General features: G+C 46.8%; 1 protein-coding gene across 1 annotated transcript in view; it reads right to left on the reverse strand.

The window, feature by feature from the left end:
• LEPREL1 (leprecan-like 1) overlaps positions 1 to 21,012 on the reverse strand; it is a 71,556-nt gene that overhangs the window by 11,808 nt on the left and 38,736 nt on the right. Inside the window, exons 2-3 of the mRNA XM_010573068.1 lie at positions 3,488 to 3,634; positions 2,397 to 2,586 (exon numbers count right to left, since the gene is read on the reverse strand). Coding sequence (XP_010571370.1) covers positions 2,397 to 2,586; positions 3,488 to 3,589 — 292 coding nt within the window. The 5' untranslated portion in view covers positions 3,590 to 3,634. The remainder of the gene's footprint in view (positions 1 to 2,396; positions 2,587 to 3,487; positions 3,635 to 21,012) is intronic.

The following is a 21,012-nucleotide window of genomic DNA, read 5'->3' on the forward strand; positions in this document are numbered from 1 at the left end:
CGTGCTGCCACACGAAAGCCATCGCCACACTCCCTTCCTTCAGCTCGTCTTTAATCCTCTCCTTTCTGCAGCAAGAAAGCTCCTGAGGGCACGGGGAGGTTTAGGTAAGAAGGGTCTGCGTAGCTTCTCAAGCATGGCCAAGCAAGGCACCTGCACCGCAAGTCCGAAAGGTCTAAGGTGTAAATATTGGCAGCAAAATCCCCGTGTTTGCTGCTTCTCAAAGATGACATATCTCCCAGGGAAACCCAAGCATGTGGTAAACATCTGCCATTAGCAAGGTTTCTTAATTTGTAGGAGTCCACAATACAGGCGTTGTATCAGCTGTACAATTTCGAAGCCAACACCGACATCTGATTCCAGTTTGGAGCCTTTGCTGTAACGTACTTACAAATCTACGTTGCTTGCTCTGTCTCTGTACATCATTAAAAACCTTAAGAAACAAACACAAGCTTGAAAAAAAAACCATGCGCTCCGCTACCAAAGCATTTCTCAGAGCTGCCAAAAAAACAGCCTGAGGAATTTGCAATGAAATCAAGTGGAAACTCAAAACAGTCCCCATTTGCTCTGGGCAGGTAGTCTGAGTAGTTATCATCTGATTTACCATATACATCCAGGGTATTACATTAAGGAAAGCAAGAAGGAAAAGGACATAAATAATTTTGTTGTAATTTAAACATATTTAATCATCCTAGACCTGGAATAATCCATCACTGAGAAGCACTGCTTTTTCTTGGTACTGTCAAGGTACCCTAGAAACAGGCAATATAGACTGAAATCAATTCACTGAAATGCATCTGTCCCCAGGGTGGAGAGGTGAGAATGTTTCAACCCCATGCAGCAGCACAGCAAATCAGCTTGGGATTGAAAAGAGAAATGAGTTTTGAAGAAACTTAAACTCTTTTCTTGGTGTATTAGTGTTCCCACTCCCTGCTGAAACATCTGGGGCTCAGCGCCCTGGACCCAGGGGTAAACTCTGGATTATGCTGTCCTGTAAGGAACCACTTAGTTGCCTATAGCAAAGCAGTTGCATTACATGTATTATTTCCCTCTGTGTGCCCTCGCTTCCCTGTTTCTCTGGATGCCCTAGGGTTTGGAGTTGTCATTCCCAGGCACATCTGGCCAAGCCAAGTCACAGCACTTGCAGAGACCATGTGGCTTGTTCTCGCTCCCAGGTGATGTTCTAGGTTGAGGACCACCACACCATGACCACGTCTGCGCTCGGCATGGTCCAGCACAGAAACATCTCTGCTCACCGGGGCAGCACTCGACTTGCACAGCACAGAAACAATTTAACAGAGACCAAAACCTGTTTGATGAGCAGCAGCTTTCAGTGAGAAGGAAGGTGGGTTTTCTTTGCCACTGAAGGCTGCTCTCTTGGACAGCTTGATATGACCCTTGGGGTACTGGTCATGGCTTTAAAAGCAGGCATGATCAGCTGACAGTTACACTGGTACCAAGTCAGCCCTTACAAGACTTCTCATATTTTTTGCATGGGTAAATAAACGCAACAAAGGCAGCTTCCCATCCGCTATGTTGGTGGTTTCTCATCTTGGTTGTTTCAATTAGATTTCCTGTCTCGACACAAACAGAATTATGTAACCCCCAAAACCAATCTGCATCTAAGTGAAGTATTTTCCACACAAGAAGCAAAACTGCAAAGCTTGATGCAACTCCAAGACCGTGAACAGATAAATAAGATTTCTGTCACCAAACAAACCTTAATTTATTGCTCTTATTTCCCTTACAACTAATTAAATGCAATCTCATTTATACTCAGAATGAACCATTTTAATCCCCTCTGGCTCAGAGCCACACGTGCAAATCTGAAGATTACGCAGCAATGTTCAATTCTCTCCAGAGATTTCAGTCAAGATCATAATTAGATGGGCCTCCACTAATGACAAATCCATCCTTTTGGACGGGGAGGTAATCTATGTTCTGAGCCTTTTTGGCAACTTTCCTGGCCATCTGGAGTGTGGCCAAGAGGACTCTGCTGCTCTCTTCATATGCACTGAAAAACAGAGACAATATAAACAGAGGCCAGAAATGTCTAAGATTCCAGTGAGGTATGTGAGACTGTGTACAGGGGGAAACCAAGGTAGTTTATGTAAAGCACCTATACTTCCAGCTCTTACGGAAAGCTGCAAATGCTCCACACGTCTGGAAATGCAATTCTTCTAGCCCAGCTTCTATTCAGGACCAAAATAAGATGTTCTAGTTCCCTGTCCTCTGGGTTTGCATTTTCTAGCCTCCCAAGTGCCCCCTGCAGAGTTACTCACCAGCAGCAGTGATAGGAGGGAAGACACTGCACCAAATCCAGCCAAAGGCCCAAACTCAATAATTAAAAACATCGCAGGGCCAAGGGTGAGAACCCTAAAGATGCAAAAAGATCTCACCTGCAATAGCTTCGTAGAGGCCAGCCTTATATTCCAGGTACTCGTGCTCCTCAAATCTCTGTGGGCCCTCGCACATGATCTGGCAATCTTCGTCTTCGGAGTAGTACCCTTTCAATGCACGCTCCAAGAAGTCAATGGCCAGCTCATACTCCTCCTTATCGTAGTGCCTTACTCCAGCACTGTAGTCCTCCTGCAAAGTAGGTCAGCAGAGGACAAGACCGTGAGCGGGCTATGCTGCTTGGACCACAGCATCCTGCCCTTGCCAACTATAGGTGCCTCTCAAAAGAAGGTACAAGCAGGCAGGGACAGAACGATCTCCCCGGGTACCTACCAGATGTAACCAGTTGAACCAAACCACGTTTAAGCTATCAATCAACGGACTTTTGGACCAGTGGAACCTCATAAACCTGCCTAAATGCTCTTCTGAACTCCTCCATACTTAGGGAATCCTGGATTATGCATTATGTGAAAAAACATTCCTGTTCTTTGTTTTTACCCTCCTACCCAACAACTATGCTGAATGCCAATGGAAAAGACTGCTCTTGACCCAGGCAGATCTGTCTGGGTGCCCTAGTGAGCACCTCCATTAATTACACCAAACAGCCACTCTTGCTTCCTTGTGTCTTCAGCAATCGGAAAGTTGGGGGTGGCCCTGGCATTTGTGGTGGGCTTTCGCCTTGGGCAGGTGGAAAAAGCTGTCACTCTCCGGCCTGCCACCCTGCCCAGGTGGGAGAACCCAGCTCAAATGAAACACACAGAAGCCAAGATGCGACTGTCAGTGCCCATGGAGGCATCCATCAAAGCTGCCTGCTGGTGTGTGTTCACAGCCATGGATGACACCAGAGTTCCCTGAAGAGAGGGACCAGGCTGGGGACATACCCATCAAACAAAGAGCGGAGAGTGCCTTGAAAAAGCAGGAGCTGGCTTGCCTTAAAGGAGAGCGCTGAAAGGGAGAGTTTGTTTAGCTGTATTGCAATGAGCACCTCCGCAAGAATCTCCCCATTCATAGATGACGGTCTCGTGGCCTCCTAAACCTCTTCTCTCCAGACTGCCTGACACTTAACCCAGGCACCTCTTCAACTCAGACTCACCATGTGCTGCTTGGCCTCCCGGTCGATTAAGCTGACCTTCCCTGCTGTGGTTTTGTAGTTCTCAATGTCCTGCTGTATCTCCATGTGCTCAGGGTTTGCCATGAAGAAGGTGTGAGCTGCATTTGCTGCCTCGTCCAACTTGTTCAGCTGTAACAAGATAAGAAAGACCAAGTGAGTTGGTGATGTAGGACAGTGAACACATCAGTTTATGCTGCGCCCTCTGACAACTATACCTTTGACACCCTTTTGACACCATTGTGCTGGGCAATGAGGGGATAACCAAGGAAAACCTGAACACAGAAGCTAAAGAAAACAGCTGAAATGAGAGGAAAGCCCAGTGCAAGGGAAATCAGAAGAGGTGGATTTCCCAAGAATCAGACAGGTCACTTTTCTGTCTGCAACGTGGTCGGTTGATGATGGGGTCCAGCCTATTTTCCAGCTGTACATCCTCTGAACTCAGCTACTCCAACCCCCTGCACAGTCCCAGGTGGAGAGATGCTCTCATGAGATATGAGACGGAGAGAGGAGGGGAAAGCAGCTGCTGAGACTGCTCTCTCTACAAGCCTTGGAGGCTGAGCTATGTCCAGGCTAAGGGCTTCTGCTTGTAAATAGGGTCTTGGGACCATTTATTAAGCTCAGCTGTGTATAGCTGAAAAAGGCCAGACTGCTGATAGTGGCAGAGATATAAGGAGGAGTTTATCTTGGTATATCAAGTTACTTTGGATTTAGAGATTCAGAACTGAGACCAGACATTAGTTTCACCCTGGAGAAAGCCTCGTAAACAAACAGAAATACTAGTGCTAAACACACCCACAGCAGCTGCCGGGAGCTCAGGGAGCAGGACAGATGTTCAGGTGAAACATCTGCATGACCTAGCAGGACAGAGGCCACTTCCATAGCTAATGCACTTGCTCCTGAAAGAAAGCCAACACCACTGAGTACCAGCAAGGTGCAGAGTCAGGCACCTGGGATACGTCTGCAGTCTGAGCAGGCTCACCCAAAACTGTTAGCCAGGACCAGGCTAATGCTAGCCCTGGCAAGGCTGTGTCCAAGTGTTCTCCTTGATAGCGAAACCCACAATGAACCCTGTGCCACTGCTGCTAGGCTCCTCCTGAGGCATCGGAGCCAGCAACCTCAGGCATGTTTATGCTATGCTGCCGTCATGGTACAGCAGCTCACCTGCAAAAACCTGCACACACACCCACTGGACAACCTGACCGGCAAAATGACAAGAACTGAAAAAGAGACCTGCAGAGAAGCATGAGCTTTGCACCCTGTTATCCTACGTCTGGAGCGAGGCAGAGAGGCCATGTGAGGTGAGGTGAGGCCATGGCTGCCCTGCTCATCCCCAGGAGACAATGGCAGCTTCCTTGGGGCTCCTTAACACTAGATTAATACTTGCATGCACTTAATAAGTATCAACTATAGCTTGCCTTTCGGCCAAGCCATGAGAAACACCCAAAATCTCTTTCAGTGAGTCCCTCTGAACTGCGTAGTAACCTGCATTTCTTGGGAGCTCAGAGAGGGCATACAAACATTCATCACCAGCCAGGCATATAATAACAACTGTTTTCATCTCTGATATACAATTATCTTCAGAGATGTGGCTGAACTGTCAATTGTCTGAGCAGCCACCTCATCAGCATGTTGCTTGTTACCTCTGCAGAAGTGTTTGCAACCATTTTTAAAATTAAAATACACATCCAATAACACATGAACTCCTGTTGAACCAAGTGGGATTGACATCTGGGTAAAATCATGGGGACTTCTCCTTGAAGGATGCCCCTGTGTATGTATATCCTATGGCAATTCTGCATGCACGGCTTGTGAAAGCTTTGTGGTGAAATACTAAAGGAAAAAATGCAAAAGATTTGCTCAGGGCGCTTGGCTGGAGCAACAGCATGGCAAAAGTCCTTTTTTATGCCAAAAGGCGCTCTGAGCAGGACTAGCTGGAGTGCAGCAAAAGTGACAGGTTCAATTTGGCTGGGCAAGGAGAGTCTCCGTGGAAGCACGGAGTCCACACCAAATCACTCGGCAAACCTGCTCCTATTTGGAAAGTGGGGCTGTCTGCCAGCATTAATAAAATACCCCAGTTGTTTAACTGGCAGAATGTTGCCTCCTTTCCTACTGCATGTAAAGCTTGGCAAGACTCATGAAAATACAGGGTGAAGACATGCATTATTTTTGTGAGGTAACCTTCTCTAAGGGCACCGTGGAGGGAGCATGTGTTGGCTGTGAAGAAAGCAGCTGATGCCCTTTGAATCTCTAGTCTCAAACACAATTTCCAAGTGGCAAATATTAAAAAATTACTGTAACAGGTTTCCTTTGGCTTTTCCTCAAAACAAGATGGAATTAGAAAGTGCAGCAAGCTGCTGAAAACAATTTTTGCATTAAAAAAAGGAGATAGATAGTTGATGGTGATTGGGAGCCCAGCTTAAAGGCGAGGGAAGCGGGGAAGATGTGGAGCACGGTAGGACACGCACCGAGCCTCCCGGCATGCAGCGAATCCCCTAGAGGAGCACCCAGCACTTTCATCTGGGCTGTTCAGATTAGGATGAGTGCAAACCCAGTCTGCAGAGCAAACAAGGGGGCTACCGTCAGTCAAACTGGTGGCAACTGGAGACATCACGGCTCTTGGAAATCACTGGCTGAGCTTGCCAGGGATGCCTGGGTGATTCTGATAGGGAGACACTGAATGGGAGCAGACACCCAAATCTACCAGGGGATTTGTGAAATTGGCACTTTCATATCAGACGAGCCAGTCCGGACATGCTCTCACATTGCTCATTGGGGCATGGAGACGTTCTGAAAGCAGGTGCCCCGATACATGAAGACCTTTTGGAGGAAAAGCCCAGCCATTGCCACGGGGCCAGACCCACGCCAGGCGGGTGCTCTCCTAAACCCCCTCTGCTGCTCCGCTGCTCAAGCACACCAAAATTGCTTGTGTGGTTCCCAGAAAGGCTAGGGCAGAGCTGGCCAAAGAAGCACGCGTGAATACCTCCAAAAGGAAGATGAAAGCTCTGGCCAGACAGCATCTCAGCCCACTGCCCAGACCTGCCCTTTGAACACTAAAGCACCACGGTGCTGCAATGCCCATAGAAACACAAAAAATTTGCTTTGTGTAAACTTCAGAAGTTTTTCAGGATTAGCTCTGTGCTGACAACATATGTAGGGAAGCCAGCTTTTACTGCAAAAACAAGATCTATTCCAGTCCTTCGCTTGGAGTTTTCCTAAGGACATCACTCTCCAGAATAACGCCTTGCCTTCCAAGCAGGCAAGCAAAATGACTGTAAGAAATTTTTACCCAGGACAGCACAAAAAAGCCCCAAACCCCTAGAAATATTTTTTTTAAAAAAAGAGACGTTCCTATTCAGAAACATACATCCCATCCTGAGAAAGCTCATCTCAAGCTAATCCCATCCTGGAAAAGCTCATTGCAGCTGGACAGCATCTGATACAGGATAAAGGACTGACCAGAGCGTCTCACGATGGGAATTTTCAGGTCATGCTGAGTGTAGGTGGGACTGCCACTGCAGCCGGTAATTAGAGAGGTCGAGATGGGGCAAGAGGTTTCTTGGAGACACATGAGCTGCTGACCTGATCCAGAGGACTGCTATTAAGCCACTATTTGAGCTGCCTGGGAGAGTTGCATTCTCCCATGCCACACCACAGATTTCTATTCACAGACAGCATCCTGTCTGTGCAGACTTAAAAGGGACCAAATGCATCTCAGCAAGGGAACCGGTCCCTCGAGAGGCAAGCTGCAATAGTCTGTTGTGGGATGTTCCTTCTTCCTTTGGTTCTAGTTCCTTTTCAGAAAGCTGTCAAAAACTGTCACAGATCCTAGGATGGGCTTAGTTCTCCCTGGAAAAAAAACACACCTGTGAGACAGGAAGAGTATGATTTCTAGACACAACAGAAAATCCCTTTCCCACCCTTGAAACAAGGCTTACACTGTGTCTAGTCCTGCTGGCTCTTCACAGCAGAAATGACCTTTGGATTTTGCTAAGTGGACTCAAAGCAGAACATTTCAACTCAACACTTTCCAATTTATCATGTCCCGTATTTGCCTTAGAAACATTCCAGTAACACAAAGAAGCCAACAGCTGCTAAGTTTTGGGGAGTTTTTAAGTGGATGCATGTATATAAAAGCAAATTCCTAACTGGTAAGACACATTCAGAGTCTAGCACTGACGTTCATTATGAAACACTCTGGGGAAACTTTTGCCAAAATACTCTGAATTCACAAGGAGTAGGATATTTTGGTGTTTAAAGGTCTGGGCTGGGACTCAGGACACCTGGACTTAGTTCTTGGCCTTGTCACAATCTCACTGTGCAGCCATTGGAAAAAAACATTTTGTTTTCTTTGTGCCTGATTTTCCATTGTTTTAAATGAGTAACAATAAAAATAATAGCATTTCTCCCACAGGGTAATAATTTTGTTTATTTAGATGGCAAGCAACTCCGGGACCATAAGCATATGCAAGCACGTAACACAAGGCGATTTTGATCTCCATACAACTGTCACTGAATGAAAATCAGCAAGGAAAAAATGACAACTGTAGAATCACAAACTGAGTTTGTGCTCTAAGGTCTGCTTGTTCACCCCACTGGAATGAGATTGCTGGACTATCACTGCAGCTTTGCACCAAACCCTGTGTATTTTGGCCAGAGAGGACACACAAAATCAGAACAGCAGCACTGAGAGAGCCCTGGGAACACCCTGTCCATTTTGATCTTACCATGCCAATGGCTAGAGCCAAGAAGGGGAAAACACAACACTTAAGTGCTTCTGTGTTTTGATGCTGAAAAATATTTTTTTTCCTCATTCAAATGTAAGGAGCATTTCATTTCACAGAAAAACAGGAAAATTATTTCAAGCAGCAAAACCTCGGATTAAAGAATTTCAGCAAGTTGCAAATGCTCAGTTTTATTCCCATCTGGGACAGTGCTGGCCTGGACTTCAATGGGACTGTGACTTTCAACTTGCTGTAATGGCTTGGATTAGGAAGGCTGTTTTAACTGGAGCGTTAGACAGGACCAAACACAGGCTGGAGAAAGGACCTTGAGTGAACATCTCGAGCATCACTATACAACTGATGCCAATTCTCATTGATAGCCATTGAGAAAATCCTTTATGGAGCTTTCATGGGTTGAATGATGAAACACGTAATATAATGTTAACAGTCCCTTAATAGTTCATTGTCATTCTGGCACCTGTCAAGCCATGTATCAGCCAGTAAACTCCATGCTGAGCAATCTAATTTGTACCTGTAATACCGCTATCACCAACCTGCCATGCTTAGGAAATAAACTGTCTCACTGGAACATGTCTAACTTGGTGTTTGATTTTATCATCACTTCGGCTGCTGCATCCCTCAAAGAGAAACACAGCGGCTTCACCTCATCATTAATGCCCACCCAAAACCAGCTCAGACTGGCTCAGCTCCACATGTAGGCATGTGCTCTGAATTCACATTTGTCCTCAATATTTGCAGATGACTGAATTCTGACCAAAGCCCCTCTCATGCCAGATGCTCAGCAAGCTTGCATAAACCCCTAGCCCCTTCCCTAGGAGATATGCCACACAACAGCACTGTGGTTTTAGCTACAATGACCCTAAACTTGCAGTCCTTAAAGTTTGCTCTCTGGTGCTTGGCAGTGGGGACAACAAAGTGGACCAGGTGCTGTACCAGGTCTGTGGGATGAGCATCACACAGCTTCACAGTCTGCTCATGCAGCCGGGGGGCACGGTGCGCCGTACCACCACCACTTTGCTGTTGTTGAACACTGACACAGTGCCGTTTATGGGGGGAAGCAGCTGTAGCCAGAACACCTACGGGTACTCGGGTGCTCCCAGCTCACCCTGACGTTTTTAAGGCAAAAACAAGGATAAAAGAGGTGCAAAAGTCAGAGGAATTTAGAGAGAATGTAGCCAAAGCAATATTGATTCTGACTGCCTGAGATAAGGGGTCACAGGGCATGATATAACCAAGACCTCAGACTATTTTTCACAATGAGTTCCCATTTCATTGAACATATTATCAGATATTGGCAACTGTCATGCATTCTGTGACTGTAATCCAACCTGTTTCTGTATTAAAGTATCTTCAGCACATAAGATATAGTTTGAATTGAAAATTCTTTTTTGGTAGGGGAAGAGAAGTAAGGCTTAAACACTTGAAAATGTGTCAGATCCCTCAAAACCCCAGCGTTTCTTGCCATGCCAAGACTGGACCTACCTGCACATAACCTCAGTTAATTGCTGAGTGCATGAGCTTGGCATGGAGCTTGTGAGAAAAAATTTCAAACCATTCAGCTGACCTAGAAACCAAAGTCTCAAACCTCCCAGACAACTCCTGGTTTGCTGAACAGATATTGTTTTTTTAAACTTTTCCATAGCTCCACTGCTGCTGTGTTGTATCAAAGGCTTAGTGCACTGGGCTCTGCAGAGGAGGGAGGCTCTGGAGTCGGTAAGCACAGATAACAAGGGAAATAAAAGGTTCAGTGTCATGAAGGATTAATCTCATTGTGTCTATGCAGAGATTACTGCCTGGGTGAGTAGAAGCAAGTAGCAGTGAGATGGCTATAAATAGCATGTGACCTTGCCTCAACTATTTTATTATTGCAAATAGAGAAGGAAGAAATTGTCCAGAGAAGTTAGTCAGGAAATTTTCCCTCTGCTGATGGGATCGCACATTCACAGAAAGATGCTTGAGCTATCTGTAGCCCACAACGGCACCTGCTGACCCCACAGAAGCACTAAAATCAGAGAGCAAGGCAAGCGTATAGCAGAAAAGGGCCTTAGTCAAGTGTAGGGAATAGGTACCAAATAACAAAGATGTGAAGCAGCCTTTGAGTTCTTTAATACACCATCCTCTGCTCTCCAAAGAGTTTACAAGTTTCTTGTCTTCCAACTCAAGATAAATAGGGTTGGTCCCCGTCCTTGCTACTACTGTGACAAGGGGCAGAAGTGATGCCTTCCTGGAGGCTCCACATGCATCTTTTCAGAGGTCTTCTCCATCTTCAAAAAGCTGACAATCTCCAATCTGCTTTGGACGGTTCCTCTGAGACCACCGCTGAGTGCCTCGCTGTGTGCTGCTGCTCACCAGTCGCTCTGGTAGACCCAAAGAGAATTGGCACAAGGAAACTTCTCCTGAGAAAGGAAACTTAGGAAGGCTTGGGTGTTTTTTGTTATTCCAACAAGCAATTTTTCAGTACACAAACATATGCGGATTGGTAGCTACATGGTCAAAAGAGCTGACTAGACGTTGAATTAGTCTCCAGAAAGTGGCAGATACTTGGAAATTTAAAACCAAACTGAACAAACCACTTCAATATTCTTCATGGAACAAATTCTTTCAATTAAACAAGACAGAAATCAGATTTCCTAACGAATCTCCCATTTGAGCCATGCTGGCAGCATTTTATGGAAGTGTACATGTGTATGTGCGGAGCAGACTGACTGCATCCCCCCACCTGAAAAGGCCATTTTGCATTGAGAAAGCAAATTAGTCTGAGACACTTCCTTCCTTCCCTCTCTGACATGCTCCTCGTAAACTGTTCCCAGGCAGGTAAGAATGAAGATTTTCACACATTACTGGCTGTGCATTGTATGCTTCAGTGCACACGTGGTGTAACAGATATACTGCACAAGGAGCAGGGCATTTCTCACAGCAAGTGACTTGCAAAACCACTTCCCAGCAGGAAGGACCCTTTCCCCATAAATCTCAAACACACTAAGGCATCGCAGGATTCATCCACAAAGCAAGCAGTGGGAAATGTGTTTGTGTTTACTGAACCTTCGATCTGACTGATGGTGAAAAACAATCTGAGCCAGATTTTGTCCTGTGTAAACACGCGGTTCTGTCTAACATATTCTGATGACAGCTAAGTTGTCTGCTTAGTATTTTCGACAAGGCAAAATTCCTAGAATATGCAGTGTGGGCTCTCCTGGAAAAAAACAAAACCCCTAGAACTGGGTTTTCAAAGCTTGGGCAAGAAACCCCTTGTAGATGGGATTCTTCCCTCCATGCCAGTAGACGACAGCCGAGACCACAGACGGGAGCTGGCAGTACACGGATTTCAGCACATTACTCTGTGCAAAAAAAGTCATTTCTATCAGCTGACAGCTGGCCAGTTGTCCCCTTCCCTCCATCTGCAAACATAAACCCACGCTGCCAACACCCGATGGCCACGCCACAGTCAGTGGTGCAAAACACCCCGCGCCCTGGACCACGGGCTCCGAGCAACTCCTCCAAAAGCTGTGTCTGGCTAGAAATGGGTTCTTTCTCTATTTTTAAGGATGCCAGCATAATCTGAAAGCTAAGTAAGAGCTTCCCTTATAATTTTCACTGGACGAGGTGGGATGGATTCAGGCCTCAGGAATCTGTGCAGATGGTTACCCATGAGGCTCCTATACCCCAGAGTTTTCCTCTGTGAGGTAATTAGAGATGACCCAGTGGGCCTTGGAGATGAGTAGCATGGGAGAAGCCAATACACTTACAGACTAATGGCAACAAGCAGTGCTAGATACCAAAAGGTGGGGGGTGTAAAGCCAGCCAGGCTTTCCAGAGTGGAGGTTTTCTCATGCATGTCCTTCCTCCTGTTGTTATAGCATCCCTGTGGCAGCCCCAATCGTTGTACACCTCAGAAAGTATCAGTCAAAGATTAGCCTGTGTGTTTTAAGCTAATGAAATCAAGCAGCTGGGAACAAGCAGTATGTGACTATCCTGTGGGCCACAGCCTGTTAGACAAATAATGAGCTTTCATCTGATATATTGACTGATAATAGACATAGAGGCAGGTGGTCCTCTGCAGAGAGTCTTGGAAATAACCTGGGAGTAGAGAGGTGAACCTTGCTAAACCCACCGGCAAGGAGCAAGGGAGCCCTTTGCCCGTGAAGGGAGGAAGGTCAAGGCTGGAATGCTTCAATCTGATTAAGGCTAAAACTGATCGCATGCTTTTAGGGGAAAAACAGAACAAAACAAACTTGGCAGGCAGTTAAAAGGGCTGGGGGGTGCATCATGTAAGCGTGAGTCACAGGAGGAAGCAGTCAGGCCACTCTCTCCAGCAGCAGAGATGCCACGGGAACATAATAATACTCTACGTTTCCACAAAGTCTTCCAGCCTTAGGAACCTGAAGGCATTTGATTTGGGCCAGAAACAAAGCAAACTCATCTGTGATGAAAGAACTGAAACAAAGTGATGACACGGAGGTGGAATGAGGAATGCTTAGGAGAGGATCACCGCACGGTGCTTTTGCAGACAGTCTCACGGTATCTAAGATCCCAACACAAGTATAATCCACAACAGTCATCAGCACAGAAATAAACTTAACAGTATTTATTCCAAGGAGGATGAAGGCCAAAGCACGCTGCAGCACATCTCTACCAAAAGACTTCCCATCAGTACAGGAGTTCATTAAAACAACGGCGACACACAACCTCCTCTCCCAATGAGTGGATGCAAGTTATATGCTTGTGACTGAATTGATTGACAAATACTACACAAGCGATGGTGAATAACCTGGGGGCCGTTCATGACAGGCTGATGCCATCCACGTGCCTACAAGAATAAAGCAACACCTTATTCTGGCAAACTTCTGGATACCAGTACTTCTGCCTGGAAAGGATCGATGGCATTTCTCCAGTATGTTTGCAAGAATGCAGCAATGGAAGTCAGAGACTGGATCCAAAATTAGCAGAACTGTCACATATTCTCTGTTTTCCAGATTCTGCATTTTTCCTGCTTTTATGTATCTTCCCTCTCTGAGACCCATAAAGCAGCAGCTCTACAGTTTAGATGTGAATTTTCTCTAGCATCCTGCCTCCCTGGACATTGCAACTAGTTGAGCTGCACTGGTTGATAACATAGGCACTGGGGCGGACTCCTAACCAAGCTGTCTCCATGTTGGTATCTCTATAGAAATAATTACTAAAACATCTAAGAAAAACACAACAGAAAAATCTGAGATAAACAGAAAAATTCTTACAGAATAAACTTTCCTCCCTTTCCAGGGTTTAGCAATGGCTCAGCACCTTTTAAAAGAGGCAGACATTATGAGCTGTTGAATGCCCTTTGGGAGCCAAAGGTTCCTGTGAAAATGCATTTGCTGGTCTGCTGTTACTCAACATCATCCAAACAGCTCTGCGTGCCCCTAGAAAACGCCCTTCTGAGAGGACGCGTGGATTACTCATGACCATCCTGGAGCCAGGAAGCCACATTGAACTGGTGATAAAATGATCCTCCTTTTTTTGCAGCCCTTTTCTGATGTAAATAGAGTTCTGTCAAATGACTTATCTAAGCCCTGTCCCAAGCCTGAAGACTGCCTCTCCCTACCTTTCCCTTCAGCAAGAGAAAGGTCATCTCCTGCAGAAGGTACTGACTGACTCTGACAGTGATTATAGTCAGTTTATTTTACGAACACCAGAGCGTTTGTTTGAAAAGCAGAGTGCATAGCCCTGAGGGCAGGCTGCAAACAGGACTGTGCTATCTGAGAAAGAGGTTGTTATCTCCGTCTGCCCTGAGCTATGGTGGGACAGCAAAGGGAGAAGCAAACAAACCAGAAATACCAGGGAGAAAACAGACTCATAGCATATCTGTGCATTGTCCCCTCACCCAAAACCCTTGCCAGTCTTCAAGGAGATGGTTTTAATTACCTTGTTTTTTCCAGACACAATGTTTCTGGAATACCTTTTCCAGGGCTCAAGTCATAAACCAATGGATCACGACTCGCAACTGCTGAATGCTTGGAAACAGTTGTGATGGACATTAGGGCACTGCGGACCTGATTAAATAAATCATTAGATCACCATTCCAATTCAACAAGCATTTTGCAAAGACTAAAGATCTACAAATCAGGGGTGGGCTTTGATCACCATGAGGGGAACTGAGTGATACCAAGGCGAAGCAAACTGAGCTTATGCCTTAGGTGACTTTGGAGAAAACTGCTACCGTCTTTGAAAAGAAACTTCTGTGCTGATTTGATATATTCACCACTACTGGGCCAGCATCAAGGCACTGCATTGGAGGCAAAGCTTGCAGAGAAAGGGAGAAAGTACAAGGAGGGAAGTGAAAATATATCTATAGTTCTGCAACATAATCTCAGTTGGTCTGGAAAGCAAAGTAAAGCTCTTGCAAGGGGCACTCCGGTACGAGGTGCCAAGCTAGTCCAGGCCAAAGATTCATGTATCCCAGGAACCTTCCCCCAGCAGTGGCTAGGGGTGGACACTTACGAGCAGAGCGTAAGGACACGGCAGGTACACAGTGACCCTCACACACAGGGTATCATCAGCAAAAGCAGCAGCTTACAGGCTTCCTGAATCAGGATTTGCCTCTGGACCACTGTGCTTAAAAGCCACTGATGGATCTGTCCTCTGGGGAGCTGTGTAATCCTTTCTGGGGCACATTTATACAAGCTGCAATAAATAAGGGATTTGGGAGATTTTAAGGTATCAGTATATTATTTTCACTGGAGTAGATGTGTGGCTGAGAAAGACCTACTACTAGGCTAGGTTAGAGTTTCCAGAAGATGTGGGGGTTGCTGCAAAATACATCTGCACACAGGTTTACACACCTGGAAAGCAAGAGCCATTGCATCAGCACTGCAAACTTCCTCAGGTTCCTCCGATACTCGTTACACTAAAACACGAACCAATCTGAGTAAAACAGGGATGGGTTTTCCCACAAAAATGTATCTTCTGAAATGAAGGCAGATGAAACAGGGCAGGGAAGGGGGCCCGCAACCCACCCTCTCATCCAGGACGCTAAGAGCACAACAGGTCTCAAGGGTCCTCTCTTGGTGGGCAGGATGAGTAGGCTGACATGAGATGGACTCCGTTGATTTCACAGTGTAGCAACTGCCAGGCCTGTTCTCAGCAAAATCTGACCCTGCAAATTCTGGAGGAGAGGTCCTCTTTCTTAAGAACTTGTGACTGCTGCAGCTGAGGTTGACACAGGGAATCAAAGCAAGCTGAAGAACCCACTTGCATGCACTTCCACCTTCAGTTTATCCAGCACTACTGAAGAAACATGTATTTCATTTGGAGAGGATGTCATTCTACCCTTGCAAATGTGACTCTTACCCTACTCCAGCTCCCCAAGCTTTGATGAGCACTGTTACTAATTTGAGAAAGGAATGGCTGGCTTTGAGAGAAGAGTAACACCAGTCTCCAGAATGACACCTCCGACAGCCCAGGGGCACGTTACGGAGAAGTGCACACTGCTGCTCAGGCTCTTGGTGCAGCTCCAGCGTCTCCTGTGGAGTTACACCAGGGCGAATTTGGCTCGTGCTTCAGTGAGCGAAGCCACATACCACTTGGACAATTGCCTCCATACATGACACACACCACAAGTCTCAGCTGGATTTGCTGCTTCTGAAATGAAAACACTTTGCTCGCTTTCCCCAGCCGTAGCTTGGTAATCATTACTAAACACTTATCAACGAGACGGCCTTCATTTCCTGAGAGCCTGGACCTAATTACATCAGGAAACGTTCTGCTTTTTCTTCAGACACTGAGAAATGTTGGTTTCTGAGCCCTCCTCCTACAAAGTCAAACTTTGCTCTGGTTAGTAGAGGGTAGAGGAGGGAAAAGCGCAGGCAAATCTCAACAGGCAAATTGCAGTGATTATTCACAGAGATGCCCTGGCTTCACTCTACATCATTAATAATAACAATAAAATGTCACAGCTATTTCATCTCCCCTCCATCCCCTATTAATCTTAGCTGAGCCCTGTGAGGCCCCTGCAAAGAGGTATCATTTTCCCCAGCTTGCAGGTAAGGAGTCCGATGTCTCATGGCAAATCAGAACCAGATCTCAGGGTTGCCGGCTCCTAACGCCATTCCTCGAAGGAGTAAAACAAGCCCCCTCAGCTCCATTTCTTTATCAGGACATTCGATCCAGCAGTGGGATGAAGGAGCCTTTGCCAAATGTGCTGCACACAGAGCAGCACTTTCAAATCCCTCCTTTGTGCCACGGGGCCGGCTGGGATGTTGAGTTACAATCGCCCGCTTGTAATAGAGCTCAGGATATCACCATCAGATCAAACTGTTGGTTAATTAGTGTACAAAAAAACCCCTACAAATGCACAGTAGCACCGAATCACAAGATCTGGTGCAGCAGCAGCATTGGTTTTACCCTGTGAGCTGCCCAGGAGCTGCCGCCCGTCCCGGCGGGCAGCCAAGCAGTGGCTGCGTGTGCCACATCCGATAGGAGCGACCTAGAGCAAACCTGCTTGGGGAAGAAAGGCAAGGAAGACTTGTGCTAAGGTGTTGTGCTTCCTCTAGCTGAGTTTTCCAGGCAGTCTCACTAATCCCATTATCCTGGCTCAGGAAAGAGCCTACAGAAAGGCATAGCAGAGCTGGTGGCCCTCCCAGTGCTGCAGTTTTCTCTTTGCATGAGTTGGTGGAATGGCATGGGTTGGATGTGTCAGCTCCCAGTTTGGCCAGTGCACGTGTGGCCAAAGGGGTGACTCAGGAGGAAGTGGGCAGGTGTCTCTCCTTGAAAGCAACCAAGAGATGTGCCCTCTGCAAAGGGATGATCAGCAGCACTTCCCACATTTCTGATTCTGGGTTGCTCTCCTACAGGTATGTACCTTCACCTTTCTCCCTTCTCCCAGCCAAAAGCTGGAAATAAGACACAGACTTATTACCCCGGACAAGAGCAGTCCACGGACTGGACTCCTGGGGACTGGTATAATCCAGAAGGGAGGCCAGAGCATCAGAGCCAGCACTTCCCATTGATCGCTCCAGCGTTGGTGACCAAGCACCAAACTGGAAGCATTGAACAGCCTGAATGAAAGAGAGCTGAGGGTTTTTGTACCACCATCCTCCCTGGCCTCTCTCACAAACACGTTGCCGATGATGCAGTTTATTTAGAATCCACAGTACATAATTCACATGGCTTGGAGATTGCAAGCCTGTGCCTGTATTTCCTTGGCATGCCTGCCTGGACTTACCCTGCAGATCCAGCACACCAGGGAAGCGCTACAGGCTCTGGGTGCTTTGGCAAAGCACCTCTTACCCCTGACGTATTAAGTCCTGACCCTGCAGCTCTACCATGCATGTAGCAACTTCTGTGGCCCTTCAGCAATGCGGGTCTTCCCATTTCAGGCCGGCAGGCGACACTTTTGGGAGCGCAGTGCTTTGCGGTGGGGGAAGAGCTCAGTCCTTGGGCAGGGAGGCTGCTGAGCCCTGACACTGCATCCCACATGGGCTGCTGCTCAGGCACAGGGACATCTACAACAGTTGCTTGCAGAACAGGACTTCAGAGAGACTTGTGTTCACCACTGGAACAAACACAGAGACAAAATACACCAACATCTACCTCTTGAGCAGATAGATAAACACTTGGTCTGCACAGATTCCTGTACTGGGGACAGATGGATAGAGCCAAGCTGGATGCCAGCCACAACCTGGACAAACTTAAATGCATACAATGTTCAGCTCCAACTTCTGACACTCCCATGGCCCTACTCAGTGGAAACCCTGTGGAGACACACTCCTCCACAACCTTCTTCACATCAGGGGCTTAAAAGCATCCGTGCTGGTGGTCTCCTATCCAAGCACGGGCTCCTCAGTTTCTCAGCTCTCACCAGCACCAGGAAGCAACATCCTAAAGGATGCCTGTGTCATTTGTAGGCAGAACACAGGTGTTTCTTCCATTACTGCTTGCTTTGCTCTGCCTGCCTGAGACGGGGAAAGCAGCTGCTTGGTGCGGCTCCAGCAAAGGATGGCAGCCCTCCGGAGAGGGACCCCCGCCAGCAACTGCGGGATGAACAGCAGCCTGGAGCCTGCGGGGAGCCGGACACAGATATCGTGCAGTGGTGTACACGGGCGGTGGTGTCTCCCACAGGGATGCTGGCAGGGATCCCCCCCGAGCACAAGCTGTTATTACTCACAGCACCGACACGTTCTGCATCCCAGCTGCCAGCTGCAGCCCCACCACTGATGTCACCCTGGCAGTCTGAGAGACGTTACCCGCTGTCTGGGGCAAAACTGTTTTCTAGTATGCAAAAAATGAGAAGCTGTCTGCCCTCGCTGAGGACACGGCTGAAGTCATGCTCCTGCCAGAAATCAGTGTCTTCCAAACACTTCCGAGGGGAGTCTGGGTTTCTGCTTTTAATTCCTGGCTCTGGTTCTGACTTACTGGGAATTCTTCTACCAGTCACTAAGCATCTCCATGACTCAGTTTCCATGTTAAAGAGGAGTATGAACCTTCTGGCCCGGGCTGCTGGGGAGGTTGAATGACAGCATTTAAATACCTTGGATGACGTTTCAGGGCTTAAGACATTGCAAGATTTTTCTGTTGATCTTAAAATTATGCACCGGTCTCCTGTAAGAGCTCACTCAATCCTTATAAGTGGCTCTTTGTCACTGTTCCCATCCACACCCTGGTTCCTCTTTCAAAGGCAAATACCATAAAAGGCTGTTTATTGAGACGGAGATCTAGAAAGGAAAAGTCAAATAGGGTCAGGCTCACTATGGCTTTGCTGCCCTGAGCTGCAGCCAGGGAGAGGTGGCTTCCCACTCCCCCCACGATCCACGAGGAACAGCAGCCCGTCTGTCCGAGGAGCCTCCGACGTGGGTGGGTGACTCCTGCCCCTTTGCAAAGAAACATTTCATCTCCAGTGGAAATAGCTAAGACGGAAAAGGCGGATGATGCCAAGATTAAGAAAGAGAATTAGGAAAATAGCAAGCGTCCCTAATCAATCACACTTGGACAGTGAGGGTTTTATGTGCACAAAGACTTCACTTAAATTCTTTTCTGCATTTATCCACTAGAAAGAAAAATATCTGGTGGCTGAGGAAATTGCCAGATGTTGATTCACCCTTGCTTTCTGCAAATGTTTCCATTTTGTTGAAAACCCAATTTGGAAACTCAGGAACCCTCAAAAAAGAATTTATTTCTTTATTTTTAGAAAATAAAACCTGCAAGCAGCTCCAATGACAGCACATGACGTGAAGGCAGAGGAACTCTGCCATCTAGGAGACTTCATGCTGCTAACTTTTCCCTGTCCTGGAGCAGCAGAACCGAACCGATTGCTCTCTCTCGGTCTGGTTCCAAGTCTGGGTTTTCCCTGGCATGGGGAAGAGAATGCTTGAAGAAACATATACGTCAATGCAGAGATTTTTTGAAGAAAATATGGCTACCTATGTTAATAAACCTTATTGGTAAGATCCTAATCATCATCTGGTTCACAAAGGTCCTTTAACTTGGTTAAAGATGATCCAGGGCCACAACTGAGAGGGGCAGAGACTGAAATAGAAGCCACAGAAGGCAGCGAGGTAGCCAGGATATAATGACATCCTATGGGGCTTGTCCCAAACACCTGAGTGGAAAACATGAGCCCTGAGAAATCCCATCACAACCAGTGAGAAGGATCTGCATTTTGCATCTCAGTCCAAAGACAGCATCTCCAGTACAGCAGCCCCTTAGAAACAGCTCAGGGGTTATTCCAGTATTAACTTTAAGACATCACTTAGGAAATCATCTATAACTTCATATCTCATCTCTCATAAGATCCAAAGAACAGTTGCTCAGCCTGAGTAATCCACAAACATAGAGCCTAACCAGGAGGTATGGCTTCCCAAAAAAACTAAACCCATATCCTGGTTGCAGCAGGCAATGGGACACCACCAACCATGCAGTGAATGGTATGTTTCCCGGGTCCTGCACACCACCATGCACCACTAACAATACCTCGGAGCATCCCATGCTGCAGAGTGCAGGAGCTGCACCACTTTCCAACATTTCTGTTCTAAATATAAATTTACAGCCAGCTACTGATTGATTAAATATGAGGGGGGAGACCAAGTCACAAGTCTATTGTCTCATTTACTCACTTAGCCTCCTGGCACATGCACCTAACCATAATATTGCATTTAATTTTGGTTTTGTTTTTAAAAAGAATCACTTTGGACTTACTTTCACAAAGTCATTCTGTTTGATTTAGTGCACAACAGCTGTTCATGTCAAGAAGCTGTTGGAAAAACATTCATCTGCTCCCAGACCAGACTACTGTTAAAAAAGTAGAGCATACTTCTAAAATTAAGTAAAGTAAAAGATGCTTTAAAAAGTACAGATATGAAGAACTTTTGACAAATGTGTTTTGGTCATTGCTGAGGTTAATTCAAAACATAAATCACTGCAGGTGTAACTTCACTGGAAACATGTGGCTTCCCATCCAAAAATAAATCTGGGCCACAGAATAAAATCTGCACAACCTAAATGGTGACGGTTGGCAAACAGAGGCACGGACAGACTTGCATAGCTAGCACCAGTAGTGCATTCAGCCCTCTGGGTTACTATTTACAGATGCTTCCTATGACAACAGCATCCCTCCCCGCCCGCTCTTTGGGAGCGCTTCCCTGGCGCAGGATGCTCCTGAGCCTCTCCCTGCATGGAGAAGCTGGAGAAGCTGAAGAAGCTGAAGCCGCTCTGCAAGCCCATGAAACAGGGAACAGGGCACAAGTCTCTTGGTTGCATTGCAAAGCCCAGCAAAGCGTGGCATGGCAGGGCTCA

The sequence above is a fragment of the Haliaeetus leucocephalus genome, unplaced genomic scaffold, assembly GCF_000737465.1.
Source record: "Haliaeetus leucocephalus isolate CR32 unplaced genomic scaffold, Haliaeetus_leucocephalus-4.0 Scaffold362, whole genome shotgun sequence".
Lineage (NCBI taxonomy): Eukaryota > Metazoa > Chordata > Aves > Accipitriformes > Accipitridae > Haliaeetus > Haliaeetus leucocephalus.